An 18,861-nucleotide genomic window follows, 5' to 3' on the forward strand; every position below is an offset into this window, starting at 1 on the left:
GAGGGTTCCCATGACCCCTTCCTTAGGTGTGATAACTCACTAGAACAACTCACAGAACTAGGAAGACACTTCCCTTATGTGTACTGGGTTGTTCTAAAGGACGTAACTCAGGAGTAGCCAAATGGAGGAGATGTGTGGGGGACCTCTCACATGCTCATGAACTCGGAAGCTCTCTGAAACACGTTGCTTAGGGGTGTTTATGGAGGTTTTGTCATCCAGGTATATGACTGAGTAAAATCACTGGCCATTGGTGATTGCAGTCCATCTCCAGCCCCTCTCCCTTCCCAGGAGCTTGGGGAGGGGAGGCTGAGAGTCCCAACCCTCTAAATCATGCCTGGGGCTTTCTGGCCACCAGACCCTATTGTGAAGCTATGTTGCCCCCCCATCCCCATGACTCATCTCAATAGTGTGCAAGGGACAGTGAATTCCAAGGTTTTTATGAACTCTGTAATAGGAACCAGGAACCAGAGACAAAGACCAAATATTTATTTTTTATTAGACCACAGACCATCTTTAAGCAGGGGCATGCACACTCCACTTTGCAACAGATCCCCCCACCCCCCGTTGATCTGCATGGGCCGAGTTCATAGATTAGTGTTGCCTGCTCAGCCTCAGCAGGCATTTGAAGGGGCGATCTCTGCTTTAGACTTGCTCTTTGTCTTAATAGTAATAGAAGCAGTTGCCATCATCACTAATAATAGTAATAATAATAAAAATAATAATAAAGTAGTGATCAACTGTTGGGTATTTATAACATGCCAGGGACTATATTGAAGATATGAGATACAGTATTCCATTTACTCTTCACAGAAATCCTTCCAAGTAAGGACTCTTATGCTCTGTATTTTCAGATAAGGAAAGAAAGCATCAGAGAATTGGAGTGCATTTCCCAAGGTGACGTAGCAAGCAAAGCAGAAAGCTGATGGAGCCCAGACCTCGAGGTGGGATGAGGAGTGGGATCGGCTCTAACCCTTCGGGAGCAGTTTTGTATTGGGCAGTGGCACAGATTAGGGGGCCAGATAGGCCTGGGCTCAGCCTTCACGCTGCCACCCTGGACAAGTGACTCAATCTTTGGAGACTAAGCCTCCCTATCTATAGCATGGGCACCATAACAATAGGGTCACTATTAGGAATGAATGAGCTAGGTATTGGGCAGACGTTCCATAAATAATTCTTCTCTGCATCTGGCCTAAGCAGAGGGGTTGCCAGAAAGCTGGCATCCCCATGAAGCATCCCATGTGTGCCTCCTTCAAGACCCAGTTCAAGGCCACCTCCTCCAGGAAGCCTTTCAAGATTCCCAGCAGTCCCACTGTTCTTGTGCTTACTTTCAAATTCCCCAAGACTTTGGTTTCTAGAACAACATCCCATCCTGCCCCTGCTGCCCCTCCTAGCCTGGTATACTCACTCCTATCTCTGAATACCTTTGACTTTCCAGAGCACCCTGGACCATGTCACCCATCACTTTTGACCTGCCGTGGGCATCACTGGTAGGAGGTCAGAAGGTCCCGTGGATGGATTCCTGTCCAAAGGCGGAGGTTTGTCTCAGCTGCAGGGGAGGTGGGGACCTATCTGACTTTGGGGAGCCAGGGGGTAATGAGAGGTGTATGTCCATCCACTGCATCAGGGGGAAAAGTCAAAGGGACAGAGTGTGGGGTGCGAGAGAGAATGTAGACTTCGTAGAGCCCAAGGTGCAGTCCTAGCCAGACCATAAATTAGCTGTGTGACATTTACAAGTTGTATGAGCTTCCTGGGCCTCAGTGTCCTCGTCTGTAAAATGGGGAGCTGAGCACGTGCTCATGGCATCGGTAGAGGATGAAATGGTTTCCCGCATGAGTAAAGCAGAGCGCTGTGCCTGACCCATAGCAACTGCTCAGCAAAGTCAGCTATCATCGTTACTATTTTCTGCCCAAGGTCAGGCTGCTGGACTGGGCTGGGTGAGGTGCTAAATGGTGGTCTTTCCTCCTAAATGAGCCTCTCCTCGGAGAGGTTCTGTCCTTCAAGGCCCGTCTGGCCGCCCAGCCTCTGTCTTCCATTGTTCCCTGTGACACCATCTCCTGCCCCTGTCCAAGAGGTTGGGATGGAAAGTGGTGGTTGCTAACCTTCCCAGGGGTGCTCTCATTTAAAAGGGTCCTTTAAAAGCCCCATCAGCAAGGATCGGAGTCTGATGACTTCAAAAGCCTTTGGAGTACAAAACGGCAACAATAATAATAACAGCTATTTATCTAAAGCGCCTACTACGTGCCAGGCATTGCTTCGAATCCCTATTATGTGTGTTCCCTTATTTAATTATCCCGACACAAGCATGAGGGTGGGACTTATATTATCACCCTCACTTTATAGATGAAGGAAGTCAGGCACAGAAGGGTTGAGTAACTTGTCCCATGTGGCACAGTAAGTGGCAGGGAGGGGACGAAGCCCAGGCAGCCTAAGTCTAGAGCCCCCGACACCAGACATGTCTTCAAGACCCTTTACACACATAATTATCTTGGCCGCCTCTGCCTTGTAATACACTGGATTTCCCTTTCCTCGCGCCAACCCTGTGAAGTAGGTATTAGTGTCCCCAATTTCAAGATGAGAAAACAGAGGCCGCAGAGAGAATTGCCTTCTGTTGCCTCTACTGCTGTGTAAATATGACTTATGAAGCAAGTCTGGACCTGAAAGCTGCTTTGTCCTGAACGCCCCCCTGGGGCTGGCTGGTGGGGGTGTACGAGTGGGAGAGAAGGTGTTGGCTTCGGGGGGCAGGGGTCCAGATCCGGTCTCCACTGCTGCTAGCTTCACGGCTCTGGGAAGATTCTGGAGCCTCGCTGAGCCTGGATCTCCTGTGAGGGCAATGAAAGGAGTTATGCCCATCCTGAAGGCCGGCCTCTGTGAGCCTGAAATGGAATAAGAGGCTCAGAACAGAAGGCACATAGCAGGTGCTCAATAAATTGTTCCATTGCCCCCAAAGCTATGTCTTTGGTTCCATAGTCTCTTAATACTTTGCCCCCTGCCTCTCCTGTCCCACTTACCAGATGCCAACTAGGATTCTAGTTATTCAGATACCTGGGGCTGGAATCTTCCAGAAGTCAAGGGCCACACCCACGCGTCTCTAGATCTCCTACTTGGCCCGGTGCCTTTTATGTCACTGTATGCAATCAATTCCTTTCTCAAAGTGAAAATGGTTTTCCATTTTCTCCTTATAAGAGCAATACGGGCTCATTGCAAAATGGGGAAAGAATTTTACCGACCTTGTTGTCTCAATGTGAGGACTAGATGAGAGAACACTGATGAAGTGCTTACCGTTGTCCCTGTGGCACAGAGCTTTGTGACGACTGTTCCATTATTCAGAGGATACACAATGGTATTTTTTTAAGAAGTAAGAACCATCAGCTGACCTTTGGCATGTCCTTACAGACTTTTTTTTTTCTCTGTGTATACACAGAGACAGCCCCCCAGACAGAAGACAAACACTTTTAAAGTGGGTTTTATAGTGTTTTATCGTGTGCCTCTTCACTTCAGTGCTAAATGGGGGGGCCCCTTCCTATGCCGATAAATATCAATGTGTATTGGCCTCTGGATTGTTTGCGTATTTCTTCTTATGGATGCACCATGGCTTCCTTCGTCAGTCCCATGTCGCCCCGGAGTTGGGCTGGAAGGTGCAGGGCAGGTGCAGACCGGGGAAGGCTGGCTGAGGCCCTACAGTTACGAAACAGCCATCCGGGAAGTTACCAAGGCTGACACGGTGACTTTTGCAGAGAGTCATTTGGAAGTTGCGCTGAGGACAATTAGGGAGCTGGTCCTGTCATCGGGGCCCAGGATGAGCTCAGACACATTCCTTCTTTTGTGGTACTGGAAGGGGCAGTCCTCTGGGAAGAAGGCCTTTGTTTGACTCACCCCATTCTTGCAGTCACTTCCCAGGAGGTGTCCCCGTTGCTGGGACATCTGTTTCAGCAGCAATAGGTCCACGAGGCCACCGAGGACCCACCCTGCCTGACTGTGAGGGCTTTCCCCGACACGTGACGTAGCTGATTGCAGACCAGGCTCACCTCTGGGTGAGGCGAGTGCAGATTTACCCCGCTCCCCTACTTATGGGGGCAAGGCAGCTGGTGGAGGAGAACACAGGAGGGACCCCAGGGGGCTAGGGACTCCCTTGCCCTGCCTTGCGGTTTCTGGAACTGTCAGGGGCCTTCCTGCAACAATCCACTCATCCTGGTCCCCCATGCAGCTGCAGGGCCCCACTCCCTAATGTGGGTGTGGGCAATGCAGTATCCACGCAGGACCGCACCTAAGGTTTCAGACCTATGATCTCCGGGCCCTGGAAAGGGGGCACGAATCTAGCTGCTCCTCTCCAAGTCTCGGTTCCCCATCTGTAAAAGGGGAATGGTGGTCCTTTCCCCAAATCGATGAGGCTGGGGTAGAATATGACGATGCACATGAAGCCCTCGTACCAGGCCTTGCATGCAGACTTGGCTGCTGGGACTGAGCCGAGCAGGGGAGCAGGAGGAACGAGTGAGAGGCCGCACGGGGAGCAGGGAGAAGGTTCTCGGTAGCTGTTGGTCCTTGACATCAGGGACCCATCTCTTTGAGCAGAGTTGGACGAGCCGCTTTGTGCACTTGGGCACTTGATGAAGCTTTCTGGTAATGAGAAGACAGCCAGGAGAGGTGTCTCCTCTGAGAGGCTGCAGGCTTTAGAGTGACTTCGGAGAGCCGCCCCCCAGCCGGGGGCCCTTCCCGGGACTCCATAGGTGGCATTTCAGTTCGCTCTTGCCACAGCCCTAATGTGCCGAGGTAGCCTTCCCATTTTATAGCCGGAGAAACTGAGGCTCAGAGACGTCTGGTCTCACACACCCGGTAAGGAGCCATCTCCTGGCGCATTGGGCTTGAAATTAATTAGGGCCCGTGAAAGAGACGGGGCCCTGCGTCCTCCGGTCCTGGGCTTCTGGCTGCCCTCAAACATGGTGAGTGGCTGGGGACTGGGGTGACGGGGTCTGGCTTCTCCTTCCCGAAGGAGCAATGGGTCCCATACATACATGGTGTCCTCTCCTCCCTCAAGGAGCCCTCCCTCCAGGAGATGAGGGTGACAGTGAACTGGTGGAAAGGCCACAGACAAATGAACCCACATGGGGGAAGAACAGGAGCCCCCTAATCTGGTTTGGGGGGTACAGAATGGCTTGCAGGGGCGGTGCTACCTTTCACATTCACCAGGAAGTTTAAAATGAAAAGGACCAACTGTAGTAAATACGAACTAGGATGTGGAGCAGTCAGAACTCTCAAGCACTGCCGATGGGGGTATAAATTGCATAGCCAGCTTGGAAGGCTGTTTGGCAGTATAGACAAATTCTAAACACGCACATGCCCTGTGGTACAGCGGTCCCGTCCCCTGCCTTATCCCCCAGGGGAACAAGAGCTCACGTTCATCAAAAGACATACATGAGAGCATTCATACAGCTTTACCCTGAAAGGCCCCCAGCTGCAAACCACCCAAATGTCCATCTGCAGTAGAAAGGATAAATAACTAGGGATGTGCTCATACCCCACACTACGCTACACAGCAAAGGGTCAGAACAACATGCTGCTACACAGGGCTACACGGAAGGATCTCACGCAGATGAGACTGAGCAAAAGAAGCCCAAAACGTGCTGTGTGATTCCACTTACATAAGGCTGGCAGGGAGTCCATGGTGAGAAAAGTGAGAATCTGATTTCCCCCTGGGAAACTTCGGGTGTGTGGGCAGTGATCTGGCGGATGAGTTCGTTGGGGCGTGCACGTGAAGAAATGCATTGGGCTGGACGTGTCACATTTGTGCACATTATTGAACGTAAGGTAAACCTCCATGCAAAGTCAAAACGAGACAGCAAATGAAGAAGGAGAGGAGCCATCAAACTAAGATTGGAAGGGTAAGTAAGAACTGACCAGTAGGAAAGGGGAACCGTGCTCCCGGAGGAACAACTGGCATATGCAAAGGCCCAGAGGCAGGAGTGCATGGTGTTGCTTTCCGCCTTGCTCTGGGCTCATTTGATGATGCCCCTGGACCTCCATTCTCTGTGCCTCTTTCCACTTATTGGAAGGTTTCCAGTGGGGAATAGGTTGGCAGAAATCCCTTCAGCAGCTCACCATTCTGGTCTACGTCAGTATGTTCCTCCTTTGAGTTGTTGAGGAGGGAGCTATAGCCAGAGAGGCATGGACAGGACTTGGAGTTCCAAGCTGTTTGGTAATAGGATAAAGGAGATGCCCGACAGATGTCCGTCACATGGGAGTCAGTCAGTAAAGCCTAGAAGTGAGGGCCACCCAAAGTCATGGCTCCCCCTAGGGTGATCCATCATGGCGCCGATTAGGCCTCTGCAACCCTTGCCTTGGTTTCTTGTCACAAGGAGCTCGGATCACCACCTAGAATGGCGCCTGGTGGGGGTTCAGGGAACACTGGCTCGTGATAGCCAGCGCTTATACGTGCCAGGCACTGCTTTAAGTTCTTCACACGTGCGGACTTGCTTAATCCCCATAGTAACCTCGAGAACTACTACCCTCCCATTTTACAGAGGGGGAAACCCAGGCACAGAGCAATTGAGTGACTTGCCCACGGTCACACGGTTAATCGATGGAGCCTGGCTCTGGATCCCCTCCTCATCACCCCGCTGTCATACAGCCCAGGCTGGCCTTCATGAGACAGGCCTGGAGAAGGTGCTGGGAGCAACCGGGGCTCCCCCAAGGCTGCTGACCAAGATCAGCGCTGTCTGGATAGCCAATGGGACATTCTGGCGCCTGACGGTGGTGAAACCCACGCCCTTTTCGAGGAAGGCAAACCCACCCAGAATAATTGTCGAGACAACATGCAGCTTAAGCCGCTTATAAGCCCTGGAGCGCCCAGGAGGGATGAGGCCTCGCAACGTGCTGCTGCTATGGGCACAGCCAGAGTCGCCCTTCTGCCAAGCCTTCTTCTTCTTTTTTTTTTTTGGCTGTTGTTGTCATTATTGTTTTCTGGGAAGAGAGACGGGACATCTCAAGAATTTGCCTGTGCTGCTGAAAGAATTAATTTTCACCTGCAGCATCATACGGGGCTTGCAGCCGCTCCCTTTCTTCTGTGCCATCATGTTTTACTGCACTGTTTTGTTTTACCGGGAAGAAACCTGATGGGAGTGTTCTAGAAGCTGCAGCCTGGGGGGGTCGGGTGGGGGATGCAAGGGGAGGGAGCAGTTTATTCTCCCTCGCAGCGGCACCGATCTGAGATGCCAGAGAGGGTCCCTGGGTGTGGGATGGTGGGAGATGATTTTTCCCCCTACCTCTTTATATATTTGTGGGCTTTTTGTAGGCGCATAAGCAAAATAATGGAAAAAATTTAATGGTGCTAATAGCTATTATTTATTGAGCATTGACTACATGCCCATTTTATATGTATGAACTCATTTAACCCTGACACTCACCGTGGGAGGGAGATATTCATACTTCGTCCTATTTCCAGTTGAAGAACTGAAGTGCAGAAAAGTAAGGTAATGAAGGATCCAAACTATCAAAATCGAAAAAGAGGTTGTCAATAACAAGGAATGATTATCCCGGAAGGCTACAACATGGCAAAAAGAGGATGCTCAGTGGAAGAGGCGAGACACAAAATACCACGTATTGTATGACTCCATTTATATGAAATGACCAGAAAAGGCCAATCCATAGAGACAGAAAGTAGATCAGTGGTTGCCTGGGGCAGGAGGTGGAAAGAGGGAATAATAGTAAATGGGCACTAGGGATGTTACTGGGAGAGATGAAATATTCTAAAACATATTTATAGGATGGTTGCACAACTTGGTAAACTTACTGAAATCCAGTGAGATGAGTTAATTATATAAGTTGGTGTGGCAAATGTTGGACGGTTGGGGCAGGGATGGGGTAGAGATGCAGATGAAAAAGCCAGCAATGACAAGAGAGTGTACCTGGGGCTGTCATGGGATAGGAGGGGTGCTAATGGAGCCTAAAGGAAGCACTCCACCCCAGACCTGGAGGGTTCTGGGAGGGCAGAGGTTTTATGCATGAGTTTGGCACCTGTAGGCTGAGGGGTAGTTACCAGGTGAAATGGCAGGGGAGTGGGTGGGGGAATGAAGTTGTTTGTCCATTCATTTATTAATTCTTTTAGCCATTCATTCAGCAACCATGTGCCCCCAGCACTTTGCCAGAGCAGGCAGGATTGCCGTGACGAGAGGCAGAGGTTATAAAAAGGGACTCGTGGGTGAAGTTATGCCCTTTTCACTGATGAGAAAGCCCATCCTTGTTCAGCAGGTGGAAGGAGGCTGGCATCCCTCTTGGGGATATTCCTTTGTCTGTGTGAGTGATCCCCCCACCTAGTGAGGACCCACCTGCATTCCCTTTGGATGATGGGTGGGGAAGGTGAGGATGTCCAGGGCTGAGGGGATGGAAACACTGACCTCACTGAGCAGCTTGGTGTAGGACCGAACACCAGCCAGGGAGTAAGACCAAAATTCTAGACCAAGCTTTACCACCAATTTTCTGGGTGACCTGGGGCTCATCCCTAACTTTCTCTGGGCCTTGATTCTCTTGTCTGTAAACTGGGAGCTCTGGGCTTGCTGCTCTCCGAGCTCCATCTGGCTGACATGGATGACCAGGACTTCTGGCCTCAGAAGTCTCCAGAGCTCCATGGGCTTGCCTTGGTGTGCCTGGAACTTTCTGGTTTTAGCATTGAAAACCCCGCATCAAGGTGAACTCTTGGTCCTGAGCAAATGAAGACAGTTGGTCACCTGATTAGAAGGATATTAGGTTAGCCTCCCCTCTCATCTTACCCACAAAGAGCAAGACACACGGCTTCTCATTTTTGTTCCTATGTGGCCACAGCACTATTTTCTAGCCATTTTGTTGGTACGTATCATATTTCTACTCCTCTGTTGGAAGTTCCTTTCAGCCTGGGTACCACTTCCCCCATTTCCTTTAGATCTTCTGGTCTCTGCTCCACCACCTCCTCCAGGCCAGGTGTCCCTTCTTGCACCAGCCCCCCCAACCCCTCGCCACAGGAGGATCTTTTTGGTTGTCTTCGTTAGCTCTCCCGGGACTCCTTAAACTCTTGCCTCCTATTAGTGCAGGGTCTGTGCTGAAGCAAGTGCTCAGTGAATGATCATGGAATGTTTGAATCTCTCCAATGCCCAGGACAGGGCTGGGTGCCCCCCGACACCCCAACTCTAGGGCAATGCTGCTGGGTAGGACATATCCTTCCTGGAACAGGACTGTAGGGCAGCCACTCCCCAGGTGTGGCTTCTTAACCCTTTCTGTCCCACAGGCCCCTTGGATGGCTGGTGAAGCCTGTGGACCTCTTTTCAGAATAATTAAAAAAAATAGTGTTAGGATTACAATAAAAAATATTTTACTAAAATACAGTTATCAAAATATTAAAAAAAATTTTGTGATATACTAACATATGTGCTTTACTAACATGTTAAATGTTTACTAACATGTTAAATAATAAGATTTAGTGGTGAGTCTAATACGATCTTAATTTCAGAGTTGTGGTAGCTTAAATGGTATTTTGAGATATCTACAGTAACTGTAGTTATTGATAGGAAAATATCTTTGATTTCTATTAGTGACAAAATTGCAGGGACTTCTACTGGTTGCCTGCACTCATGATCAAAGAAGATGCTAAATACCATTTAGAGATTAGTGAAAATAAAGATAAAACTTTTGTCCATCTTACTGTCATAAATTCTTGGGTGGGGGGGTCCGGAATCCTGCTTTAAGGCAAATCTCTAACCTGATTCTTTAGGTTAGAGAAACAAAATCCCCAAGAGCTGAGAGAACAAAGAGTGAAGAACAGTGACCACACTGGGTTGGGCAAAGCAGAGGAAGGTTTTAAGACAGGTGAGTTTTGGTGCTGAGTGTTGTAAAGGTAACCCATTTTGGCAGGGAGCAAGGAGCTGTGGTTGAGGGAAGGAAGCACAGGGAGGGTTTGCTCTTGTGACCAAATCAAAAGCATCAGATGAACACAACAACCACAACCTCATCGCGGAGCAAGCCCAAGTCTCCTTTGTGTCTCTTTTGTCACCGAGAACACCAAACCATTGTCCCTGTAAGATAGTACCTGCCCTTAAGCTTACACAGGAGATAAAACATGAAAGTTAATAAGACAAAATTAAATTGCAATTCAAAAAATGCAGCTGGGAGAATCTGGAACATGCCACATGTCTGATTAAGTATACACAGCGAAAGCCACAGGCGTTCAAAGGTGTGGTCACCTCCCCTCTGAGGTTTATGGAAAGGATCAAATGGGAAAATGCACAAGAGGCCGGCAGTGTAGGATTGCAGGTTAGAGCATGTGCTTTGGGATGGTTTGTTGCTCCTCTGGTCTCAGTGACCTGCTCTGTAAAATGGGGATAATAACTATGTCTGGCACCTGACATATAGGAAGCGCTCAATAATGGGAGCTATTATTATCATTAAGAAAATAATGATAGATATTTGCGATTTGGTTCAAGAGACTCCAGGAGGCTGGAGAACTTGGTCTTTATGGTGGTAGATCTGAAAAGATTGAATGAACGAATGAATGAATGATTGAATCCTCGGGTTGGCTCAGCCCCCAAGACTGGCTCCGCCCGCATGCTGCCCCCTAAGTGGTTAGATGAAATGTACCCCAGCTGTGGGGTCCCCTGCATCTCAGCGTGTGAGTGTGCAGTGGTGGGGAGGTGGTCATTCAGGGCTGGGAGGGGCAGCAGCCCAGGCTGAGCTTTTGGGTGTCATATTCTGAGAGGGTCTTCATTCAGTCTCCCCCCCCCCCACCACCCGGCGTGGCGCCTCGGTGGGCCCGAAGACCAGCGGGCTCGGCAGTACCCAAGCAGATCTCGGGACTACAAGCTCGCGCCTATAGATGGGGGCGAGCGGTGGAGGAGCCTGCCCGGGTCCACCACGTGGGGGACGTGCCGGCGGAAACGCTGCCTTATCCCGGGAAGGTCGATCTAGGCCGCCCCAGGTTGGAGTGGGGGTGGGGTGCGGATGCACCTTCGGACGCTATGGCCCCCCCAGCCCTTCCAGGACACGCCTTGGGGATCTAGGGCCGGGGGATCGGGGTGGGGATAGGAGAGAAGCGGAGCCTCCTTGTTAGAGGACGTGGGGGGAAGGGGCGCCCTAACGGGGAAACGTGCGCTGCTCAGGCTGCCTGCCCCTTTAAGGGGCCGGGCTGGCTCTGCGGCGGTTCCAGCTAACCGCGGGCCTGATGCAGCTCTGCGGTCCGCGTCCCCAGGCAAAGCATCCGAGCCGCGCCGGGCGGCAGGACCCGGCGCGGGAGAGGGCGTGGTCCAGCCGGGAGCTGGGCGGAGCCAGAGCTGCAGACAGCAGGTCTACCCAGCCCAGAAAGCGGCGGAGAGAGGGAGTGGGCGGAGACACGGGCTGGTGGGTGGGGCCCGGCGCTGCGGGCCTCGGGGGCGGGGCCTCGGGCTCCGGGAGCGCCGCAGAGGGAGGCTGGATGGGCGGGGCGAGGGCGGGGGCGGAGCCTGTGTCTGCAGTGGGCGGGGCCCGCCGCAGAGGGGCAGTGCCGGCCGAGAGTCCTCTGCGCGCCGCTGCCGCGGCACCTCCACAGCGTCTCTGACAGTCGCGGCGCTGGGACCTACGGCCCGCGCCACCTCACGCAGCCTTCGCGGCCTCCACCGCGGCCCAAGTCCCGTCCCTCGCCTCGGCGCCCACATCCAGGGGGCGGTCCGGTCCGCCGTCTCTGCGGAGGCCGCATCTGGCGCACATCTGGAACCGCCCGGCCGGCCGCGCTGGAGCCCGCGCCCGCCCTGGCCCGGCCGCGCCGGGAGCCCTGCCCGGAGCTGGAGCCGCACCTGGAGCCGCGGGCCCGGGGCCCTGAGCCGCGCAGCCGGCGCATGGTGAACTCGCTGCTGTTCGGGGAGATGGCCTTGGCCTTCGGCTGCCCGCCCGGCGGCGGCGGCGGGAGCTGCCCCGGCGGGGGCGGTGGCGGCGGCGGGGCCGGGCCGGGGCCGTCTCCGGTGACGGCGGCGCTGCGGGACGACCTGGGCTCCAACATCCACCTCCTGAAGGGGCTCAACGTGCGCTTCCGCTGCTTCCTGGCCAAGGTGCACGAGCTGGAGCGGCGCAACCGGCTGCTGGAGAAGCAGCTGGAGCAGCAGCAGAGCGAGCGCGAGCGGCGGCTGCGCTACAAGACCTTCTCCCGAGAGCAGGCCGTGCAGACCGGGCCCGAGCTGCTGCGGCCGCCAGCGCCCGGCGCGGGGCACGGCAGCGGCAGCGGCAGCGGCGCGACGGCGGGCGCCAACGCCAACACCGTGGCCCTGGGCGGCCTGCCCCCCGGCGGCGGCTCGCACCCGCAGCACTACGGACGCCTGCCCGGGACCATCTGGAGCTACACGCAGGTGCGGCGCACGGGCGGCGGCGGCGTGGAGACTGTGCAGGGCCCCGGCGTGTCGTGGGTGCACCCCGACGGCGTGGGCGTGCAGATCGACACCATCACGCCTGAGATACGCGCGCTCTACAACGTGCTGGCCAAGGTGAAGCGCGAGCGCGACGAGTACAAGCGGAGGTGAGTGGGGACCTGCCCTTCCCCCCACCCAGCAACTCCTGGGGAGGGGGCGTCCGGGTCCGGGAGGCCGCGGAATGCGTGCGTTCGGGAGGGGCTGGGGGCGGCCAGCTGGTCCTAGCAAGTGGGCTGTGTTTGCATAGCGCCCTACACACGCTTGGAAAACTCACTTACTAGTTCCAAGAATGGGGGCGGGTGCTTACTACCATAGGGGCACTTCGGTGCTGTCATTGGTCGGGGCCGGTTGTTTTCTAGGTGACATAATGACCACTGGTGTTTTATGTGATCTCATTTAATCCTCATGCCAACGCAGAGTGTAAGGCATTCTTATTCCCATTTTGTAGATGAGGAAACTGAGGCACAGCGATGCAAGGGGCTTGCCAAAGGGGGCTTGGCCGATAGTGGCGAAACCAGGATTCAAACTAGTGAATTGAACGACTTTTGGCTAGTTTGTCTCGCACTATAGGTATTTTCCCAAGGATGTAGGAGGTGGGCTCCCCTCCCTCCATGGGTGAAAAGAAGAAACTCTTAACCGACCCACTGGCTTTTTATTTTTATTTTTTTTTGTCCCTTGAATTAAATGAGATCATGTGTTTGAAAATGGGTAAATCTGTCCCTACCCACTAGGGCCAGAGTCTGCCATCTTGCTCCAGCTCTGCAAGGTCCCTTTGGTGGGTCTGGATAACCAGACTACCATCAGACTGGCCACAAGCTTTCAAAACCCCCTCTCCTCACCCCTCTTCTCCCCAACCCCTACTGTCATGGCTTATCGAGTGCCAACAGACGCAGCCCTAAAGGCGCACAGGAGGAGAGAACCTTGGGCTGAAGACTGGCTGTTGACTGGACCCAGACCACCATCTCTGGCTAGTGCGCAGGGCAGACTGCCTGCAGGACTGGCCTGAACATTCTTGCCAGGTCCCTATTCCCCAGCTGGAAAACTGATGCTGCTTCCTGTCCGCAGCCTGGCTGACAGGACTGATGGCTAGCTTCCAATAAGAGGAGAGGGGTCTGTCCGTAGCCTCGCAGGCCTGGGTGGGGGCAGGGCCCTCTGCTGTCCCAGGCATGGGCAACTCTGCATTGGGAGCCTCGGCTCCAAACTCTAGGGCTTGGAGGGTGTTGTGAGAAGGCCCTTGAGCCCTGGTGCTCAGATGAGCACAGAGGTCTGCTCAGGGAGCAGGACGTGGGTCTCCTCCATCACCTGCCAGGGAGATCGTTGGACCATTTGGAAACCTATTTGTTCATTAGACAGATAGGAATAATAAAATCTACCCCCAGTTGCAGAAGGGGAGAGTAGGTCGGTGGTGCTTTTTGGAAGGGATAGAGCAATCAGCTGATGTTATTAAAGTTGATAGGCTCTGTCAGGCCAGCATGGAGCAGAGGTCCCGAGAGGAGAGTCTTGGGTCTCTCTCAAGCAGGGCCTGGCTCTCTGTGGGGAGGTCTTACACCCCGCTGGGGACGAGCCACTCTCCTGGGCCCGTCTGCTCGTGAGGACTTGAGAATGGCCTGGTGCCCCGCCATGGCCAGGGGGAGCTACCTGCCTCTGTGGGCAGCTTCGCTGGGGTGGGGTAGGGGAACAGGCACTTGCTCTCGATGGTGAAACACAGAGGGATGGGCCTTTCTGTCCCCCACTGTTGATTGTGTCGTCATGCCTCAGGCTTCTGCTGTGTTTGTTTTATTGTGTGTGCTTTTTGGACCTGGCTACTAAGGAGATGGAAAAACCATGCCCAATCTCAGAGGGAGATAGGTTGGCATTGAGCAATGCTCTGTTCAAGTTGCACCCAGGGTGTGGGGTGTGATGTCAGCTTCTGGCGCTGGCCTGGAATGAGATGGGCACTGCTGGGGCAGGTGGAGTGTGGGTGCCTCTCCTCCCGTCCCCTGGGCTGTGTGAGCGCCTTCTATTCCTCCATTTTTTGGTGAACTGGGGAGGTGCATCTTTTCCGAAGTCAGTTCAGGGCTCAAGTTGGATTTTTCCAAAGCAAGTGTACTCCCTTCTTTGGGACTCAGTTTCCCTATCTGTAAAGTGCGGGGTGAGTGGGCTAGCACTGTGCTCCTTGAAGCCCCAGGCTTCCTTGGAGATGGTCTTGGGGTTCCTTGACTATTATGTAAGACTTAATATTTTAAATTATATTATACTGTTAATAGGGTTATAAAAATGTGCTCACTTTTAAGTTTTTAATGTCAACTCATTGTTAATTGTTAACTTGTTAGTAGTTGGCCTCAAGTTAAAGCCACCCCGCCTGCCTTCTCTATTTGTCTGAAGAGTACTCTGAGATTGCAGAGCAAACCGCTAAAAACCATTCCCATTTGTAGCCACTTATCTGTGTGAGTCAGGATTTTCCTGAAACCCTGCAGCCAAAACTGGAGATAGAATTAAACGCAATGTGGTACTGTCATCCGTGGGTCCCAGTTCTAAATGTTAATGAATCAAAATAGCCTCATCAACTTGACTGATGGAATTCAGAATAGGTCACTGTTCTGTATGTGAACTTACAGTATAAATGTATACCAGTAACATTCTGTTTTTACTTGTTTCTGTATTTGGGTTTCTCGTGAGAATTTGCTTTCGGGAGGAAGGCAGGCATCTCAACAACTTAAAAGAAAAAATTTAAAAACCGCTGGGCTAGATGATCTCAAAAGGTCTTCCCAGCTTTGACAAAATACAGTCTTGAGTTTGAGCTCCCAGCCCACTTCTGGTCCCCTGTCCATGAGAGAAGTTTCTTTAGATTTGCCTTTTCTGGACACTTCATATCAAAGCAATTATATTTTTGTGTCTGGCTTCTTTCACTTAGATAATGTTTTGGAGGTTCATCCACGTTGTAGCGTGTTTCAGTACTACATTCCTTTAGACTGGTGAATAATTTTCCACTGTGCAGACAGGGCATAGTTTGTTTATTGGTTCACCTATGCAGTCAGTAGAATTTAAATATGAGGAGTCACTCCTGTACCACCTCACATCATCTTGGATGCCATTAGTGGTATGGGAACCATGCTTTGGAAACAACACCAACCCAAACCAGAGCCGCTGGCCTGGGGTGCCTGGGCCCTGGGCGCTGTTCACTACGGCTCTGGTTTCCCCTTGGGCCGACCAGCTCTGAGCTCTTTACCATGAGGGAAATGTGGTTGCCCAAACTGTACCGTCGACAAGGTTGTCAAGCATTGATTTGGAAACCAAAACAAACATCTCTGTCCTGTCACCGCCCAGTGCCACCAAAATGTCCTATTCTGAGTTTGCAAGCTGGGGGCTTTCCCTGGAGATTCCTGCTGAGTCTGTCTGAACTTTAAACAAGTGGGGATTTCTCTGCATCCCTTCTCAGAGATCCAGACTCCAGGTCAGGCTCTGATACTAGGTGCTGTGTGACCTCAGGCCAATTGCTGCCCTCTCTGAGCCTTAGGTCCTCCACCTTTACAGGAGGGGGTTCCTTTTGGTGACCCCTCCCAACTCACCCTATACTTTGGTCTGTGACTCAGAGGGGTCTGGGGCAAGGCTGTTCTTCCTGCCTCACGGACTGGCAGTCCTACCCCCCACTCCTGTCCCAGGCCCAGTATGGTTTGGAACTGTCTGGGTTTCCCTCCCTCACCCTGCAGGTTGCCAAGTGTCTGCGCCCCTGACTCAAGTCAGCATGAAGGGCTTGGTTTGTTTTTCCTTGGTGGTTGGATGATCGGAGCTTTGCTTGAGAGCCAGGAGGGACCACAGTGATCATTTAGCCTGATGGTTCCCAGTGGGGCCCTTTGGAGCCCTGGGATCCAGAGCTGGGTGCCTCGGGGCAATTCTAGGGACAGTGAGAGGTGGTGCTGAGCACTTGGGATTTGGCCCCCATCAACCATAGCAGCTCTATGTCCCCGACTGCCAGATTGGTCTTCTGAAGAAGGTTCCATTGGAAAACAGGGTTCTACAGCTTACAAAAAGAAAGAGAGAGAGAGAGAAATTGCTGATTTAGCTGAGTTACTTTCATTTTTGAGGTGGGGAAACTGAGGCCCAGAGGGAGCTGACCCACAAAGCCAAGTTGGGAAGACCTTGCCTGCCGTTGAAAGCTTTCCCCACTACTCTGAGGTGAAGCTCCCATCATCTGCCCTCGGTTGGGGTTTGGTAGGGTTTGCTCCACCTTTTTGTGTGTCTGCCTTTAAGCATTTTTTAAAAAGCTACTTTCAGGGATGGGAGGGACTTTTGTCACAGCTATTTCTGATCATGACCCGGAAGGGGCCGGGCTGGCGGCCTGAATGAAGAGCTCCAAAAAGGGCTGGTGGGTGAGCCAGCTGGAGTGTCCCTTGCCTTTCCACATCACGCCCTGGGAGGCCCTTCAGCAGGTGCGTGCTGGCCCCTGAGTGCCCCAAAGCCAGAAGACTGCCCCGGAAAGCTGGTTGCAAGGCATCGTTTCCTGCCACTTCGGTTATTCCTGAAGCTGTCACCGATATGGAGTCTTTATTTCTGATTTTCCTGGGAGGCAGCGTGGGATGGTGGGAGAAGGGTTCAAATCTCGGCTCTGCCGCTCTCCATGTGACTTCAGGCAATTGCTTAACCTCTCTGAGCCGCTGGAGCCACCACTTTCTGTAAAAGAAGGGGAAGAACTTTGCTCCCTTAGGAATCGGGGAGGAACGAATGAGGTCCTGTGATAAGGCACCTGGGGCTTGGTAGGCTCCGGGTAGGTCCCCTCTCTGGCTCCCCGCAATGTCTGTTCCCTTCATTTTATAGGGATTTCCTGGCACCGTGCTGGACTGCCCAGCACATCCATTTCAAGACACGTCGCAGTCTCTCTGTCCCATGGAAGGCGCCAGACATAGTGTTGGGGGCGGAGAGAAAAAGGGCTACTTCTTTGTCCAGCATCTAAGGAGGGTGTTCTTCCTACTCTTAGCAGTTGATTTGTGCCTCCGGAAATCTCTGGCCAACCCCCCCCACCCCCGCCCTTTCTTCCAACCTCCGTTGAAAGAAACACACAAACCCCCTCCGTACAGCTCCTCAGTGTCCCAGAATCTCTTGGCTGTGCTGGCATTCTCTCTGGGGACATATTTGGGAGGGATTTTCAGAATCTCAAGCCAGAGGCAGGGGAATGAGGTCCCAGAAAAGAAAGGGAAGCAGGAAGCTGGGAGACAGCTGACGCTGAAGATTCCTTCCCTGAGGAATGTGAGGCGGGGCTTTTGCCTTGGCCACCGGATGCAAGGCCCCCGGGCCCCCCCAGCGCAGCACACAGACACACAGACACACACACACACACGCACACGCACACGCACACGCACACCCGGGCTCACACGCTCTCAGCCTCTCTCGGCCCGTGGCCCGCCTCCCCACACGTGTCGGAGTTTGAAGGACAGAAGGGGAGACCCAGAATGTGAACGCGCTCTTTGCCGCAAGGAGATGCGTTGACTTCTAGGGGAATCGATTTAAACTGTACCATGTGTCAGGGACACCGCAGACTGTGGACTTTGCCTTGGGAGTCCTGGCTTTTGATCACTTCGGGGAGGCGACGCTGGGCTGGTGTTGTGTTGATTTCCTGTGTCATGGATGCCTGAAGGCCTGGCGCAGGGAAGGAGGCGCTACGGTCCCCTCTGCTCAGCATCAGGATGCGTTGGTCTTCCTTGACTTTCTTCCATCAGGCGTTCTGAGCCCCCACCACCTCCACCATCACAGCAGGCCACACCCTGATTTTCAGTGGCCTGGGAGGTCTGCTCCCCCACCGACTGTAAGCTTGTGGGGGCCGGCTCCCGGTCTGTGTACTGGCAGAGCCCAGCCCGGGCCTGGCCAGAGTCCATGCTGAGCAAGCGTCTTGCAGTGAGGGAGGGCGCTGTGCTGGGCTGCTGCGTGCTGGTAGGCCCCCAGTGTGGCTGGGGGAATGTAAGGCCCCCACAACACAGATGATCGACACAGGCTGTACATCCAGGCGCTCACAGCTCCTGGAGGGAAGGGTCTGGATTTGGAGTCAGGAGACCCACCCTCCAGTCCCCCCAAACATCGGTTTTAACAAATTTGAACAACACTCATCACCTGGTGCCAGATGCTGGGCTGCCAGCATAGGAGTTAAAAGCTGAGCCAGGTTGGGTTAGTCACTTTGCCTCTCTGGGTCTTCATTTCCTCATCTGTGTCCCAAAGTTGTGGGCAGGGTAAATGGGCTCATGCAGCTATGGCACTTTATAAATGGGGAAGTTCTACAAGAGTTACATGGCAGGGTTTCACAGGGCAGATGTGTGGGTGCCCTCAGGGGTGAGTGGGACTGGCTTTGTGAAGTGGGCAGAAGTCAAGAACCAGGCTGGAAGCTGGAGGGAGGGTGGTCCATGCCTTTGCCGGCAGCATCTGGGTGTCATGTAGCCTCTGGGCATTGCTGGTTGTGTGGTGCTTAGAGGATTCTGGGCCAGACTCGGGGGGGCTGGTGAGGATT

The 18,861-nt window shown here is 53.2% G+C and overlaps 1 protein-coding gene across 1 annotated transcript in view; it reads left to right on the plus strand.

Moving 5' to 3' along the window:
• The first annotated feature begins 11,558 nt into the window (after positions 1–11,558).
• IFFO2 (intermediate filament family orphan 2) overlaps positions 11,559–18,861 on the plus strand; it is a 46,667-nt gene continuing 39,364 nt past the window's right edge. Inside the window, exon 1 of the mRNA XM_028108497.2 lies at positions 11,559–12,496. Within this exon, the coding sequence (XP_027964298.2) occupies positions 11,826–12,496 (671 nt within the window). The 5' untranslated portion in view covers positions 11,559–11,825. The remainder of the gene's footprint in view (positions 12,497–18,861) is intronic.

The sequence above is a fragment of the Eumetopias jubatus genome, unplaced genomic scaffold, assembly GCF_037043125.1.
Source record: "Eumetopias jubatus isolate StellerSeaLion01/CBP00866 unplaced genomic scaffold, mEumJub1_p1.0 scaffold_4, whole genome shotgun sequence".
Lineage (NCBI taxonomy): Eukaryota > Metazoa > Chordata > Mammalia > Carnivora > Otariidae > Eumetopias > Eumetopias jubatus.